This window comes from Crocodylus siamensis, chromosome 5 (assembly GCF_052110815.1).
Source record: "Crocodylus siamensis isolate JL-2025a chromosome 5, ASM5211081v1, whole genome shotgun sequence".
Classification (NCBI taxonomy): domain Eukaryota; kingdom Metazoa; phylum Chordata; order Crocodylia; family Crocodylidae; genus Crocodylus; species Crocodylus siamensis.
The window spans coordinates 28549671-28567571 of record NC_143399.1 but is presented as its reverse complement, the minus strand read 5'-3'; the positions used below and the strand labels follow the sequence as shown (position 1 = coordinate 28567571).

The following is a 17901-nucleotide window of genomic DNA, read 5'->3' as shown; positions in this document are numbered from 1 at the left end:
TTAACTCCACCTTTCTCAAGGGTTTGGGTAGACCTTTTCTCAAAACATTTATAATCCCTCTCCCTTGGTATACAACATTCTTGTAGGCAGATTGTCTGCCCTTACTTGCTTCAGTCTGTTCCCATCTTTCCTTGTTAAGGTGCTCTTGACATTAAATGAAACTATTGTCAATGCCATTTATGCATGTTTTAAAATAAGTGTGCCTGTCCCTTGAAGGTTCCTCCATGCTTGCTTTGAACTGAGTGCATCTGTCTCTTTAAGGTTCTTCTATGTCACTGCTCAGGTTGCTCATCTCCTACCCCTTCCTCACTTGCATTCCTATAGCCCTTGCAAGCTGCTGGATTGCTTTCACATTTAGGAAGGTTTGCATATTCCTGCCTCCCCTCTGCTGCCCACCGTCTGGGGCTCATGTACATGCCATGATTTTTGCCCTTTCACGTGCTGCAACTGCATGTCTGTTTGCGTGAGCAGGATTTCCCAACACTTTTAAAGTCTTTCTTGTGCACTCAACTAAAACTGCCATTGTTTTAAGCTTTGGGTGTCCCTCCTCCACTCCTTACATCCCAAACCTATGTTTATCTCTCTGTAGAAAGTGCCATCCTGCCCTGCTTTCTATCATATTCTTTCTGGCACCAGATTGCGAGGTAGGGAGAACATCTGATCACTGGGTGCATGTGGATAAAAAGACATGCTCTCAGATATTCTACTAGGGACTTAGTGTATGTGTGTACCTTTAATTAATCAAGGGAGGATGGATTAAAATCAATGTCACATTACAGTGTTCCTCCATACTAAACCAAGAGTGAAAGAAACCACGGTACATACTGTGTTTATTATTTCATTTTTATTACTTTTTTTGGTTATGTTAGGAAGCAACATGGGGAGAGTGAACTATTAGCACTACTTGTTTGTTTTCATAGTAGTCATTAAACTACTATGGTTAAATAATTAATTCTGAACATGCATTACATTACATTCCTTTTTTGAAACAAAACTGAAGTCATGCCAAAGAAAAAAGCAGTAGCAAACACTTGGCAGTTTTTCTCCCCAGCTCTGTGCATAGAATTATACAATATGCAGCCCAAATCAAACAACTGGAGCCAAAATGTGTCCATCTTTCATTCTGTACTAACTACAGTAGGAAATTACATTAATTCTACTTAATCCATTTCATCAGTGCCAATAATGCATCATGCTGTACTATTTATAAAAATGTTATGCTGTGCTTTTGTTAAAACATGTAACTGCCCTTTCTTTGGATTCATGCTTTTTCCTCTGTGGCTAGCTGAGGTTAATGCCATACCAAGAATCAGCAGTTAGACATTTCCTCTATTTTGTTTTCACTGTATAAATTAAATCATGGTGCTATCCAGAAGCTAATCTTTGATCACTAGTCCTTGCTGAAGTTTTATTTTGATTGGTTGGTATGGTCTTGGATAATTCATGATCAGCACAATTTTCAGGTTCTTGCTAATGATTAAACATCTGAATCTAACTCCTCTGAAAGCAGAGGTGTCTGTAGATGCAGCAGGAAGTCATTGTGCCCGTATCATACCCAGACCATACTCTCCTGCAGTCTCTACAACTATACCGTAAGATCTACGTAATGGTTATCCAATTAGCCTCCTTCTTAGTGTCTTCTCTTGCTTACCTGATTGCTCCCTTATATAATGCTGATTTGGGTCTGTCTTTTCTTTTGCTCCCTTCCTTAGCTGTCTTATTTGGCCCCTACTGTTTTTGGGGTTCTCCATCACTGATGGGTTTCCTTCCTCCCTCATACTGAGGCAAATCCAAGTACCACATGGTACTGATACCAGATAAATCAGACAAATGGGGCTTTCCATTAAATCCATCTAGCCTGCCTTGTGTTTGTATGCAGTGTAACAGTGGTGTTGTACCTGTCAAGGTCCAGACATTATATGAGGCAAGGATTTCTTAGGGACCAACTATTTGGTCCAGTAAAAGATATCACCGTAAGACGTTCTTGTGTCTCACATATTAACTAAAGAACATATGTATGTAATAATCAAAGACATCTATAGAAAAACTGCCAGCAGTACCTAGACCAATGTAACTGTCCGCATAACCACCAAAGATCAGCATAACTGACTTTAATTAGATCAAGACATTTATCCCTCTTCTATAATCATTTAATAATTAGGGTTACCTAATCTAACATGGGCTCCATCCTATAGTTCTTACATGGCCAAACTAAACTGCTCTATAAAAATAACAGGAGGCTTTGGGCCTCTCTAGAGCTAATTAAAGTCAGGGGATTTTTCCATTGGGTTCAGTAGGGTTTAGATGAGGCCTTTTTGGCAACTGGATTGAAGCTACCAGCTGTGTGTAGCTCTATAGTTTTTTGCTCCGTTTTCTGTCCAGAGTTCCTTAACATTCCTTCTTCCTTTTGCTCTTTCCAATAGTTTAAACAACATGTATCATTCTAGCTTCATTTTTATTTGTAATTAAGAATATTTTAATGTGAAAACTTGATTATTCTTTGGCATGTTCTGTGTTGAAGATACTGTCTGTCTTAAATTCTGTCTCACCAAGGGTCTCTTCCTCTTCCCTGCTTTTCCTTGGTCTTAAGACTGACATGAAGGTGTGTTGCAAAAGCTGACCCATTAATGTTTGTTTTTAGGGACCTGCACAAGGTAGAATAGGATTGTACTACATACCAATTAGGCATCTAAAAGATTAAATGGAATTTGAACAATTTTTCTCATTTTATGTGAAATGAAAGCCAGTTTTGGGAGAAGCTGATTTTTATTAAATTTGAAGGATCTGTATCTCTTATATAGTCTCTAAGTCTTTATCTTTATGTGCATCGTAGAGTACACTGGATGCCTAGATAAGCAAGATCTAGCTATATACAGCCTCATCTGTCTGTGTCAGTATTTGCATGATTACTCATCACACAAATAACTAAACACCTTTCACGTATAGCATGAACCCTAATTTAGGGTCAAACCATGAAATTTCCAATTTATGAGCCCAATTCCAAATGAGTCCTGAGGGCCAATGGATGCCTCGCATCATTGGAGTCGATCAGAAGGATGGTGCTCATCATCACCTCCTTGATTTGTATCACCAAATCCAAAACTGATAGAACAGGATTCTGGAGGATTTTTCTCACAGTCAGAAGGAACATATGTGACCCAGAAATATTTTGAGGAGAAAGTGGTCCAAGCAAAATAAGCTTGATCAAGTGTTCTTTAGAGAATATGAAAGTCCTTAGTATCCAAAACAGCTTTTCCAACTATTCCCCCATCACCACATACAAGTGAAGGTTGAGAGCCATGTTTAACATGCTTTCCGCTATAACACATTATTCTTAATCTCAGGTCTTACACAACATACCTGTAGATAACTCATTAGATAAACCTCATAATGAGCAATTAGAAAAATATTATGTTCGCTGTAGCTCTAGTGACGACATGGAAATCCTGCATGGCAGCTGACAATGAACTCCGTAGCATGCTGTATGAAGAATAGATGGCCCTTAATACAGACAATTCTGTAACAGCCAAAGTTTTAGTTGGTCGTATCTGGTGCACTTCAAGATGTGTGAGGTGTCTTCTTTTCCATATTTCAATAATGTTATTTTAATGTATTCTGCTTTGATACTTTTATTTTGCTTACCTCAAACATCTTGTTTAAATATTAAGCAGTAAAAGCTTTCTTTTAAAATCCATATTGCATTAAGATGAAAGGTGGTTTTACAGTCTCTGATGCTTTATTTCACACTTAACACACAAAGTGTTTTCCATCATGTGGACTTGCAGATAACCCTGCTAACAAAGCAAGTAGTTTGCTTTATAGTTCTAAAGCTTTAGCCTCGTAATTGTCCATAATGGCTACGAATAACACCAAAAATTGCTTACATAATTTTCAGGGACCAAGAGGTCTTGATGGTCCTGCAGGAGAGCCAGGGACACAAGGTGTCAAGGTAATTATTCACTTGCTTTACTCAGTGCTCCAGAGGCTGCTTGTATATCATAGGGCGTCAACTGACGGTAAAACAAAGCACAAGGAGACACCATGGGACACTTGAGTTTCCTATGATTCCTTTGAGGCACCCTACATTTTTTACTTCTTTCAGATGTTTTTTGTTTCCATGGTACATGGACATCATAGTCTGAATTCTCTTCTCATCCATTTTGGAGGTAACCTGTAAATGGAGCCTCCCCCAGGCCAGTGGTGTTATTGCTGCACCGGTTGCGTGGAGTCGGTGGAGCAGGCTGTCAGCCCACCTGCCAAGCCTTCGGCCTGCGCCCAGGCCTGGGGGCCTCCGGGAAGGGCCTGCCCCGCTCGGCGGAGCTGCCCCAGCCTCCCCGGGGTGGCAGGGCATCCATTTTGGAGGTAACCTGTAAATGGAGTTACTCTGCATTTCCTCATCTTAAACAGAGTTACTCTGCATTTCTGACAGCATAAGTGATGATAACAGAATTTGGGAAATAGCTTTTTTCCTGCATATATAATTTTTTCTGTGCATTTGGCTGCAAATTTATATTGAAATGAAAAATTATATTGAACTAACTTGTTCTTTTTTTTTTTTTATCAGGGAGAAAGAGGTGATCCAGGGAAAAAGGGCATTCATGGACTTATTGTAAGTATCAGAGCTGTTCTTTGTATAAGGTTTTAATCCACAGCACTGATTGTTGCTTGACATTGATTTGTAATTTATCTGTAATCTTTATTCTCTTTCAATCATTTTATTTAACCAGGGCAAAGCTGGAAACCCTGGGGAACGAGGAAATCAGGGAGTACCAGTAAGTAGTGAAATCCTATAACCTCTAAAAAAAACAAAACAAATAAAAAACTTGCAATAAGTTTTGCAATAATTGCAGAAGGCGATTATTGTCTTAATATCAGCTGTTGATTTCTGACCATTACAGTTTACATTTAGGATCCATAAAGCCTTTCATCTGTGGATCCTGAGAAGTTATTAGAAACACCAATTTCTGAAGCAATGAAATTCCTCTGGATCGTTGCACCCACTATTTAAGAATTTGTGACAATCAGAGGGACTTGCTCAAGGTCAAACAAAGAATCAGGGGCACGTATGGGGGGGAAGGTGAACTACCATGTTCACCTGAATCCAAAACAAGACCCCCCCCTCCACCATTTAATGAAGGGGAAAAGGCCCCTCATCTTGGATTGAAGTACAAGTAAGTGGAAGAGGGCAGGGGCTGGTGGCTGCTGTAGTTCCAACTCTAGCCCCAACCTGGGGTCAGAGTTTGGGTCAGAGCTGCAGCCACTGCCTACCCCCTCTCCCACTCTCTGATGGCCTCGGCCCTGCCCCCTGCCACCTCTGTTTGCCTTCCAGCTCCAATTCTGGCAGAGCTGCAGCCCTGTGCCAGCCCAGAGCATGGAGCACATGGTTGCTCTGGCCCCAGCTAGGCCTGGTAGCAGAGACAGCAGTAGCAGCAGCTCTGGTTCAGGCTCAGGCTCCAAGGCCCAGCCAGAAGAGCCACTGCTGCAAAAGCTGCTGCATGGGGGCAGGCATGGAGGGGACAATGGGAAGGGGCGGACAGGTGCCGGCATGTGTAGGCGTGGGGAGGCAGGTGGGGGCAAGTGGTGTGGAGGACAAGGTAGCAGGGGACAAGGTGTGAGGGAATAAGGGACAGGGTCCCCCCACTGCCTGTCTTCCCACTGTCTCCCCCACCACTTGTCCCCTCCTGCCTCCCCCACTGCCGTCCCCCCTGCCTGTGCTTTCTGCACTGTGGGAGGTGAGGGAACAAATTTAAGATGGCCCTCCAATAATTAGATTTTACATATGGAAAACTATAAAAATGTACAGGTTTTCCTTGCTTCATGTGTGTTCTGTATGTGTGAATTTGCTCTTATGGAATGACCCTTTCTATACCAAAAATTCATTAAATGCAAGGTAAATTCACTCTCATGAGGTTGGTGTGGTAGAAACCTGCAGTTAGCTGCTTTGTGTAGTGCATTATGGGAGTGAGGTGCACCAAAATATAGTCTCCTGTGTATATCTGTGCTCCTCACTCATCTGCAACATGTGTTCTGTAGTTGCCATCCCCATTATGGCTTCTAAGCATCCTGCTAGCTTATCTCCTACCCACCCCCCTGGTCCATCAATGAAGTCTTCACTACCTTCTCTTCACACTGACTAAACATTCACCACCACCCTGTGCTTGTGTGTTCTGTCTGCTGTTGGCGAATACCAAAATTGTCTTATAAAAGTCGTTGAAATGGGTCTCGGGGTCAGTACAGTCGAGATCAGGGAATGTATCCCTATTTGTTACATTGCAAAGTGGGTTCTCTTTATGCGAATTCGAGTTATGTGCCATTTTCCAGGAACACATGTACAGCATAAAGTGAAGGAAACCTGTATATATTTTCCATATACATAATCCATTTAGTGGGAGGTCATCTTAAATTGAGAGTTACCTTGGATTTAGGTAAATATGATAATCGACAAGAAAAACAGCAGAAGCCAAAGGACTGAAGCACTTATATTAGTAGTACAACGTTCTGAGACCAACAGTGTTGGCTGTTTTTCAAAATGAGCCACTTGACAGCTTTTCCTATTTCCTAGAATTTATGCGTTTCTTGTACCTTGTCAGTTATTCCATTTCTAGTACCTTGTCAGTTGTTCCACAGAAGGACATGGATATCACCTTTACTCCATTCAGAGGCAGATCCAGGAAATGTGGGAGCAGTGGCTGGAACTGCAGGGGTAACTGTACCCCCTGCGTCCAGCCCCCCACCCACTGGGGCAGGCAGACCATGCTGCAGAAGCAGTATCCAGGGATTTCTTTTAAGTTCCTCGGTCAAGAAACATACTCAGCAACATATCCCCTCCCCTCCATTCCTCCCACTTCCCTGCACACCACTGCCACTGTCCCCCCTGGCCCCAGCTTACCCAGGGACCAGGTGAAATAAGGTTCTAGGACCACTCATGTCCCACTCCAGCCAGGTTACACATAGAGCTAGGCTCAGCCAGAAACAGCAGTGGCAGCAGAGATGGGTTATCTTACCCTGCACCTACTCCTGGGCTGGTAGGGAACACCAGTGGGGACTGGGCAGGGAAAGTGAACCTAACCACTGCTGCTGCTGTCCCCAGCTGAGTCTGACGCCAGAGTAGGCAAGAGCAGTTCTGGACCCCTCCCCTCCCACCCTGCCCTTGCCCCCACTCCCGCCATTGGGGCAGGTATAGACAATGGCAGTGGTGGATGGAGGAGGAGAAGGGGACAGGGGAGGGAGATTAGGTCACACTAAGCAGAGAAAGGAAGTGGCTGGGGGGCAGGATTTTTACTCAATTTGGGGATTTAACAAAAATCCTTAGCTGCTGCTCCTGCAGTGTCAGCTGAAAGGCAGGGAGGGTTTCTGTGGTACCGCACCCACCCAGATCTGCCTCTCCATACACTTGGAGGAAATATGAAGCCACAGTGATGGCTGATAAGTGGACGGGAGATCCAGATCATACCCAGGAGAGCTGTTATCCTTCAAAGGAGGATGAAAGGAGAAAGAATGGTAAAGACAATGCATTGTCTTGCTTCTCTCCAGCTGTCTTCTCTTGAGGCATATTAGTTTCAATAAAATAAATATATTACTCATGATTACCCACAAATACTCTTTTTCTTTTTCTTTTTTTTAACATGAGTTGTGAAAGTGAGGGGCCTGACCACCTCTGGTCATGAGACACCTCTTATCGTGAGGTATAAATTGTCCCTTCGTTTTCAATTGTACCTGGTGTCCTTCATCACCTCCTAGTCTGTGATGTTGCAGTAGAATTGTGTGTTTTCAAGCAACTGCAGTGATTCAAGCCAGACGTCACTTCAGTGCCAAATACCTCTCTATATATAGACTGTGTTCCAGTATATGTGTGGAGGTCTTGGGATTCCATTGGAATGAAAGCTGCTATATCAGTAAGATGAAATTCTCTCGATATTCCAGTTTTACTTCTCACTGATAGTCATTAATTCCTTTGCACTGGGAAACTCCACTGCTGATGTATTCTTCTGCATCTTACTGCTGACTCTGCACAGTAGGCTGACCTAAGTGTTCCATACAGCTGCACCAAACTCACATCTCTGGATCAGACCCAATGTGCATATTGAGTATTTCACTCTGTTTACCTTGGCTTAGTTCAGTCTATTTGATACCTGCATAAATGACTTGGATAACAACACCAGAATGGTTTGTGAGTGACAAATCCCTATATAAATATGCCCACTGAATGCATTGTACTCCAGCACTTAGCAGTATAACTAAGGAAGTTCCCTAAATTAACACTATGGAGCTTTTTTTTCATTCATGCACTCCACAAGCTAGACAGCAGGGCAGGAGTGTTTCTTGCTCCTGCTACCTCCTTGAGCTGTGTATGAGCTGTGACTGATTTAACATAAAGATTCAAAGCTATTTAACCCTTTTCTTGCTAGCTGGTCACCATTACCCTTGAACTTTTTAATCTGTTGCAGTAATATACAACCTCTGGAATGTGTGATAGTAAAATAAATGCGATAGTAAAATGGATGATAATAAAATGATTAGCTGAAAAATAATTATTCACATCAACTATTAAGACACATATCTGTGATACAATTTTCAAATAGGATCATTATAATTTAAAAATACAGGGTCCTCTTGGTTGTTTTTTATATTTTATTTCTTTTGAAGATGGTTGAGTTTCATGCTCTTTATATAGCTGTTAAAGTGCAACATTTTTGTTCCATAGTGCAGTTCAGAACAGGCAGATATTAGCTAGAGCTTGAACATTAGTTGCAAGAGCTAATGTGGCAAAACTGCTCACATAGGTGAAGGGATAACACTTTTTAGAAGGGTTTACATAGGTAAGTTGTTAGATGTTCCAAAGTGGAAAGGAAACAGCCTTTTATACAATATGAAGCAGCTTCTTCATTGATCTTGGTTTGGATTGTTTTCAGGGTTTGCCTGGGCCCCCTGGAAGCCTAGGAGACAGAGGTCCTATGGGAGAGCCAGTAAGTTGATCTCCATCCTTTCCTAATAATAATTTTCACATATTGTACTTAATACTTGGTAACTTGGGTTCCACTAGACCAAGGTTTGAAATTTTCAGTGACTAAGTATACATCCTTTAAAAACTATATCTAAACTACACTGGGTCAGATTCTGCAACATAGAGAGCACATCTGTCCAAAACACTTAACTCCTCAGTAGTGTAGTTTACTACAAAGTAAGCATGTGTGTCTATGTGTGCACATGCTTACTGTGCAGTAAACCTCAATAATCAGGAGTAAATTTTCTACCTGAAAATGCAAGCAGTAAATTTTACTTTTGCTTAGTAACAGTGCAGTAGCGCTCATGTAGATAACTGATTGGGAGCAAATCTGCTCCCGGTCACCTATCCACCAGGGAGCAGGAAATTTCTCCCTGCCCCCAGGAGCTGCCTGCTGCTGGGATAGGCTTTGCCACCGGAGCCCAGGTCCCCCCGGCCCAGCCAGCAGCAAGGAGCTCCAAGCCCCCTTCTCTGGGATAGCAATTGAGGAGTGGGGGGTGGGGGGAGAATGGGAGATCCTTATCTCCCAGCACCAGCTCCACAGCCATAGAACTGGAAGATAAGGGTCTCCTAGCCCCAGCCCTGCAGTGTGGAGCTCGCACTAGGAGCTGGAGGGGGCTGGGGAGCTTGTTCCCTGCTCAGCTTCACAAGCTCAGAGCTGAGTGGGGAACAAGTTGGGAAGCTCCCCCCCTGCAAATTCCCCACCTCTTTCCCCACCCAACTTTAGGCTGTGGAGCTGATCAGGAAACAAACTCCCCTGACTGTTCCCCACCCAGCTCCACACTTGCAGAGCTAAGTAGAGAACAAGCTGGGGAGCTCCCCAGCACCATGCTGCAGAGCTGAGTGGGGAACAAGCTCCCGAGCCTGTTCACTGCTCAGCTCTGTGCTTGCAGAACAGAGCAGGGAACAAGCTCCCCAGCCTCTGCCCTGCATGGAGGGCAGGGGCTGGGAACTGTCTTAGTTAGGGGCAGGTCCCAGTCCTGTGCCCCAAATACATCATGCTGAAATCCCACTCCTGGGAGTAAGAAATCTAATAAATTGAGGCATGGGGCTTCTGCCAGTGGGCTAGCTAGCAGCAAGCTAGGTGCTAGCTGCCCCACCAATGTATTGGGGCAGGAGGCTGGGACTTGGCCCTCTCCTACAGTTCTTTCCAAGTCCCCTGCCCCTGATCAGGAAGCCAGGGCCAGGAGCTCCCTGCTTCCAGGGTGTTACATCCCAGCCTTGGGAAGGAGACAGCTGTCACCTGGCTCAGTGCTCCCTTCCCTGGTCTAGCACCCGGGGGGGCCTAGAGCTCCTTCTAGTGGCAGCAGGGGCAGTTTGCTGCCATTAGCAGAAATTCCACTCCCACTTCCGTGCATGAGTAGATGCCTGCCTGGGAGCGTTTTCTTGCAAGTAGTTTACTTGCGAGTAAACTGATCCCAGATCAAATGCATGTGTAGACATGCCCAGTAAGTACTGTACACTTACAGGAGCATTCTCCCCAGTCTCCATGGGATAGCGCTAGTAATAACCAGAAAAAGTATGAAAAAGAGTAGCCAAATCTGACTTCACACTGCATAGAGACAGGCATGGGGTATATCATGTAAATACAATCTTAAACATGGATATTAGTGGCTTCCTTGTTATTTTCAAGCAAGGTTTATGGTACTTATTCTGGAGTTTTGGAAACAGACAGACTTGGCATGTTCCTGCTCTAACAAAAAGGCAACTGTTACAATAAACCTCAGACATTCTTTCTCTGTATAGCTTGCTGTTCTGATTTTTATTATTGAAAAGCTACACACGCTTTAATGTGGCTAGTACTGGAACAAAAGCCCATATATAGTTTAAGACTATGAACCATGAGCTGAAAGGTATAAACCTGACAGAATGCCGTTACATCATCACCTCTACTGCCAAGGCCCAAGTATATAAATAGAATGGAGTAGTGTGTGCTTTCATGGTGGTACGCGTTATAAGACTGCCATTTTACTATGCATGAACCTGTCAAGTAAACTTTTGTTCCTTACTTTTTATTACATATGAAAAGCTATTTCTCATAGTAAATGATGTAAAAGAATATCAACATGCTTTTTAAAACTTTATACTGCAATGTATTCTTTCATGTACTAGGCTGATGCTTCTGAATCCATAAGTTAATATGGATTCATAAAGGTGGTCTCTGGAAAATTCTTTTGGCCAGAAAAGTAGGAAAATTCCAATTGCTTGCTTCCTGCAAGCAATGAGGATATAGTTGGCTGATAAAAGCAAACTTTTTTATCATTGTACAGAAAATTTCCACTAAAAATTATGTATTATTTTCTTGGATTTCCTTTACTGTCTGTTTTATAGATCATCTCTATTCTGTCTAACTTGTCAGCCTAGTCATTTTATATCCTGCTCCATACTGTAGCAATTAAGAGACTTAGAGGTTTTAAAGTTTATAAGTCTATACATCTTGCTACTACATTGCTTGTTTAACCTGATTTTCTTATTTATAAAGGGACTGGAATGTTGTTTTAGCTGTGATAGTCTAGGAAATGTCCTAAAGGCAAGTGTCTTTCTGTGATGACTTTTATTGGATCAATGATATAAGTGGGAGAGAAGTTAGACAAGCTTATGGGCACAAACTGTCCTTCCCCATGTGAGATCTGGTTTTTTGGGAGACCTGAAGAAGGACAGTTTGTGCCCAAAAGCTTGTCTAGCTTCTCTCCCAACTGTACAATTGGTCAAATAAAAGATATCTCAAAACCTCCTCACCTTATTACTTACTTATAAGTAGACTAGCTATCATACTTATCTACTCTAAACTGTCTACTTTAATTAATCTACATTTCTATTGTGCTCAGCATTGTAGCATCCATGAATGAAATGCAGAAATTAAGAAAAGTATCAGTTGTTCACAGGAATTGATGATTTTTCTTTCCATGTTACACAGAGTCAAATTATTTTTGTATGTATAGCTCTAAAGAGGAAATATAGTATAACACAAGAAATAAAATGGTTTAATTTCTCCAATGGATTTGTCCAACAGCCTACTTTCTTTTTCAGTCAATTGGTTATTACATGGAAGAAGGCTGTGAAGATAGTTTCTATTGCCTTGTCACTGGGTTCTACTGTAAAAATGCAAGGAAATACTATTAGGGAAAAAGACTTAAACTATTAGATTTGCTTAGCAGAATCAGGCCTAATGTAAAACAAATGATTAATTTTACCTACATGTCAGGCCTTTTCAGCAAACTCTGTTTTGATTATACTTGAAAGAGGTCCCCATATTAGTCAACATGTTCTTACATTTTTTTGGCTTCTGGTGTTCCATGTAAGTCACAAGGGAGTGGTATATTGCCAAGCCATCAGTCTGAGCTCCGTGGGAATAATGTGGAGAAATATTTGGCTGCTGCATCAGACTTGAGCTTTGGGACAGCAAAGTAGTGAAGTCCTTGTAGGTACTACAAGCCAAAACCAAGACAATTATGTTTTGGCCTGGATAGAACCCATAATAGTATATTCGTTGTGGTTTTCAGTGTTTGCGTGTTCTTAACTGAAACTGTTAATCAAGTCAGAGATGCACCTGTTGAGCTTTGTCCAACAATAGCCATATGACTGTGCTGCTGGAAGAGAATAAAAGACTGCTGTTATTAACATTAGCAAGTCACCAGGAACAACAACCCTATGCATGTAATCCGTGTACTGACAGATCAAAGGGAAAGCTAGATAATGGCCTGAAAGGCTTATAGTACAAACACAGAAACAGCACTTTTACATTGTATCAGAACAAGCACAGAACCAGAAATAATTGTTTCCTTTAACACTGAAGAATCTGTTTAAAACAGAAATGTGTCCAGTTCATTCTCCATTCATGTCCAGATTTGGGTCTGAACCTTCCCAAGGTGTGGGGATGAGTATGTCTAGGACATGGGTGGCCAACCCACAGTACAGATGCCACAAGTGGAGCTCTGGGTATAGGTCAGGGAGGGGGCATGCAGCAAAGTGGCAAATAGGACAGGAAGTAAATCAAAGCAACAGACTGGGCAGGGAGGAGACAGCAAAGCAGCAGATTTGGTGGGGAAAAGGGATTGAAATGTCACTTAGGGAGGGTGTGGGGTTTAATTTGCTGTATGCTTGCTAAAAAGCTTGGTCCCACTGGCCTAGGAGTTTGATTTGTCCAGTTGCAAAATTTAGGACCAGGTGCGAAATTATTAGAGGTAAGGTCCAAGAGATGGCCACACACATCCCACTTCCTTACAGGACATGGATAACCTCAATTTACATGAAATCCATACACACTGGTTTAGAAATGGATCCCTGAGGTGTTGCTGTGGTAAGTTTATTGCTTACTATATACTGGCCTGCAAGAACACTGCTTCATAGTATGGTTTCTTACTGATTTTGCCAGAAGGCTCCAATCTGCAATCCATTACGCCTCAGTGACTATCCTGTGTAAACACTGTTAAATCCTTAAAGTGAAATATACAGTAGTTTTCAGTTAAGTCTGTACCAGACTATAGGCTTTTCCATAAAGCAAACCTGACATACAGCCAGCTAAGTCTTAATTAAACAAAGTCTTAATTAATCAGGAGAAGAATATTGTGTAAATAAGAACTTTGACTTCTAGTCCAAATGAAGATAGGTTAGTTCTGTCCTTTTAAAATGTATTGCTAGACTATATCTAGAAAGTCAGTTATATCTTCAGTACTGTTAAGCACTTGCCCTTGTAGGTACTAACTGCTGTCAAAGAATTTAGAAAGAAAAACAGTGATAAAGCAAAATAATATCTGCTTCTTTCTACCAGCTGTCAGAGTGGTGCAGTGATACAATATATACTTTATCATATTATATTGCACACCTATCATATGTAGGTTGTATCATACATGTATTACATAAACATTACTGAATCATATACTCAGAATTTTGTTTAATGCCAGGGCTCGAGAGGACAACAAGGTGATGCTGGCCCAGCTGGGGAAATGGGATTTGAGGTGAGTTGTTAAGCATTATCATTTATCAATAATGACATTTTTATTTCTTTTTATTTATTGTTTTATTTGTTGCTTATAATTTGTATTATTTATCAATAATAATGAATTAACTAACCAAAACAATCTACAGTTTATACCAGAACTCTTTGTATTACCTCCAATGGCCTTGAATAGCACATGTAATTAAAAGAGTTTGTCATTGCTTCTGCCTGTTGTCAGAAAATTTCAAAAGAGAAAGCTTATTAGATTGCCTATGGAGCCTTCACATCATGGTATCTGCTTCTGAGAGGACAATGATGTATTAGCTGAATGCAGCACTTCCATAATATATACCCTTCCCTTTCCCATTTTGCAACCTCCCACAGCAGGCCAGAGCTGAGGGGATTGTAACTGGGCTGAGGAGTGAACTCACTCAGAACACATAAGAAATGTTTAGTCAAAGAAATGAAGTTCCATTATCCCACATAACTAACATAAGTGAGATAAATAAGTGGCATACTGGGTCAGATCAGTGATCCATCTAGCCCAGTATTCTGTCTTCAACAGTGGAAGAAATAGGTGCTATGGAGGTAGAGCATCAAACCTGATATCTATCCATAGGTAGAGGAAGGCTGGGGCTAAGGGGGTTCAGCCCCCGTCAAACATGGGTCAGCAGGTAAGGCCACAAGGCAGCCCAGCCACAGGCTCCAGATAGCTGTAGCAGGGGTGGGAAGGAGCATGCACACAGCCAGGATCACAGTCTGGTGTCTGAATTGCTAGCAACATGGCAGGCTACTCTGAAGCGGTTTGGGGGCACAGATCGAGGCCCCCACATTGAGGGAGGGAGTGGGGCAAAGGCAGGGGCAGGACCTGGGGTGAATGGGGCCCCAGCCAGGCTGGGTTGTGGGACAATTAGAGCCCGGGTGCCTTATCCAGGGACACAGGAGGGCTCCCGCCACTGTATGCACCCTGGTGGAGGCCCAGGGGGAACATGCCCCCCAGTCTGTGTACAGGGCAGAGGTGGCTGCCGCTGTGCAATGGACTTTGTTCCGTGCTGCAGCTGCCCCAGGAATGGCATGATGCCACGTGCCTGCCACCACTGGGCTGCATAGTGTCACCTGCCTGCCCAGTAGCAGGACACACATGGCATTGCGCCACTTCTGAGGCAGCTGCAGCAGGGAGCAAAGCCCAGTGTACAGCGACAGCCATCTCTGCCCCGCACACAAATGGGGGAGGCACATGCCTCCTGGGCCTCCACCGGGGTGCATGCAGTAGCGGGACCTGCCCCTGGACAAGCTGCCTGGGCTCTGATTGTCCCACAACCCAGCTCCTGTCCCTACCCCTGTCCCTGCCTGCCCCACTCCCTCCCTCACCACTGGGACCTCAATCTGCTCCCCCACTACGGCTCTTCCCCTCCCCATGCCGCTTCCCCCACAGACTTACTGTGGGGGGAGAGGGCATGTGTGCATGCACGCATGCACTCAGCTCCCCCCCAAATATTTTTTCTGCCTCTGCCTATGTATCTATCCCCTATCTAGCTAGCTATTCAATATCCTACCCGGCATTCACCATTTTTGGTTTAAAGATACCAGAGGAAACATGTCCAAACATTCTGTTCAATAGCCATTAATAGATTTATCATCCGTGAATTTAACCAGTCTTTTCTGAACCTGGCTAGGCCACCTGCCTCCACCACCTTCTGTGATAATGAATGCCATAAGTTAACTGTGCATTGCATAAAAAGTACTTTCTCTTGCTAGTTTTAAACCTGTCACCTACTAATTTCAGTGGGTGTCCCCTAGTTCTAATATTCTAAGACTTGATGAACAACAGTTCCCTGTTCGCTAGGTCCACAAGTCTTCATGATTTTGTAGATCTCCCATATCCCCCCTCAGCCTTCTCCTTTCTGAACTGAAGAGTCCTAGCCATATTAATCTCTCCTAGTATGGTTCCATGCCGCTGATCATTTTGGTTGCCCTTCTCTATGCCTTTTCTCATTCTACTGCTCCTTTTTGAGATGCGGGGACCAGAATTCCATGTAGTATTCAAGAAGTGGGTGCACCATGGATTTGTATAGTGGCCCAGTGATGTTCTCCATTTTGTTTTCAATGCCCTTCTTAATTATGCCATTGTAAATTCAGAGGTTATTAAAATTTATTCTCTGAAAGAAAATATCTATTATTTCTTGATAGAAAATATCTATAAATTCTTAGGAGGTTGTATGGATATGTCTGGAACCTCCAAAGAATGTGTATGCCCTTGGCTTGCCATCTAAAACCTACTGAAAACCTAAGTCAAGGCTTGAAAACTTGAAAATCAGGTTTTTGTTCCTACTGCTTGTATTTCATTAAGATGAAAAATAATGGTTCTGTTGAATGTGTACCACATTATACTCTCTTTCATTACAGCTGGTCAGACCACAGAACAGTGTCCTCTTGCTTCTAGCTGACAGCCCTATGGCTCTCCTAGTGCCTCATGTAGCTTTTAGGCTGAGTCTTTACTGTTTTATATGACAGCTATAAAATCACTTTTAGCCGCAACATGTAACAGTACCTCTTGTACCATACAGGGACCTCCTGGCCCTGAAGGGGAGCCTGGCCTGCCAGGAGAACCAGGTGAAAAGGTATGTGGTGAACTTATTTTCTTCTGTGCCCTTAAACTATTTCACTCATTTTAGAAAAACCAGATCAAGTCTCAAGTGTTAATTTGGCTTCTCAAGAAATTAAGCAATAATAAAAAGAAAATGAAACTTCCAAGAAAAATTATCCATCCTCTTCATCAGTAACATGACTAGGAAAGGACAAGGGAGATTCTAACCAGAGACACCAGTTTAGGGAGCCCAGGCCCTGGCAGCCACAGCCAGGCAGTGTGCAGGGAAGCTGCCCTGGCCCTGGCCCCGACCCCAGCAAGGCAGTACACAGGGGACCTGCCACACACCCAACCTCAGCAAGATAGTGTAAAGGGAGACAGCCCTGGCAGCAGCAGCTGTCAAGTAAGAGCCTCCCATGCTTTCTTCAGCCACTGCTGCCCTCCCCCCTGTAACTGTCAGGTACTTGGCACAGCATCCCCATTGCACCCCCTCTCTCCCCCATCTCTGCTCAGGGTGCAAAAATCACTAGTTTCACCTCTGCTCTTCATCCCTGTTGCCATTAGTAATGCTTGTCATCATTAGAGGTGTTACTCCCAGCAGCTGACTGCTTTAATTTCCACATGGTGTATTCCAGGGAGACATCGGACCTGCTGGTAAGGCTGGTGAACCCGGAGAACAAGGTTTAAGGGTGAGTGACAAATATGAATCTATTTCCTAAAGGGAAAGTGTGTGGAATTTCAGAAATGTCTTTGTGTACTGAAGTATAATAACCTTTGTGTACCAGAGCAATTTAATCAGGAGTCTCTGATATTTTTAAAGAGAAGTTTTGTGGTGTTGTAACAGATTAGTTGTCTGAGTGGCATGTCTACAAAGCACAGTGTTGTGCGACCCAGCACCAAACAAGCTGATTCAGGTATCAGAGTGGCATAGGTGAGTTAACCTAGCCTGTCCCCCAAGCTAGCTCTCAGCAGGGTTACCCTTTGTGAACTATTACACTAATGCATTTATATTGCTTCCAGTCCCTGAACTGCCTCATTCAGAGCTGGTTCAAGTATCTTGGTATGGCACTACACTGGGCTGCTTAAAACACACATTTATTCTCTGTATCCTCATCGCTGCCCAACAATTCACCAACTTTTCTAGGGTGGTGATTGTGTGTAAAATTCTTTGAAGGTGGATTACTAAAGTGACCATATGTCCTAGTTTAGCCAGGACAATTCTATATTTCAGAGGCCATTCCTGGCTGACTCTTGGGAATTATAATGGGCATCCAAGAAATGCAGGGGCACGGGGTGCAGTCTGGCTAAGAGTCAGAGTGGCATAGAGTGCATTGCAGGCAGGCACCACTGCCTGTCCAGTATGCCACCCCA

The 17901-nt window shown here is 43.1% G+C and overlaps 1 protein-coding gene across 2 annotated transcripts in view; it reads left to right on the top strand.

The window, feature by feature from the left end:
* Positions 1-17901, top strand: part of COL24A1 (collagen type XXIV alpha 1 chain) — a 270456-nt gene that overhangs the window by 187959 nt on the left and 64596 nt on the right. For both annotated transcript variants that reach the window (XM_090049548.1, XM_090049547.1), the window contains exons 29-35: positions 3896-3949; positions 4565-4609; positions 4728-4772; positions 8913-8966; positions 13909-13962; positions 16511-16564; positions 17166-17219. In XM_090049548.1, coding sequence (XP_089905674.1) covers positions 3896-3949; positions 4565-4609; positions 4728-4772; positions 8913-8966; positions 13909-13962; positions 16511-16564; positions 17166-17219 — 360 coding nt within the window. The remainder of the gene's footprint in view (positions 1-3895; positions 3950-4564; positions 4610-4727; positions 4773-8912; positions 8967-13908; positions 13963-16510; positions 16565-17165; positions 17220-17901) is intronic.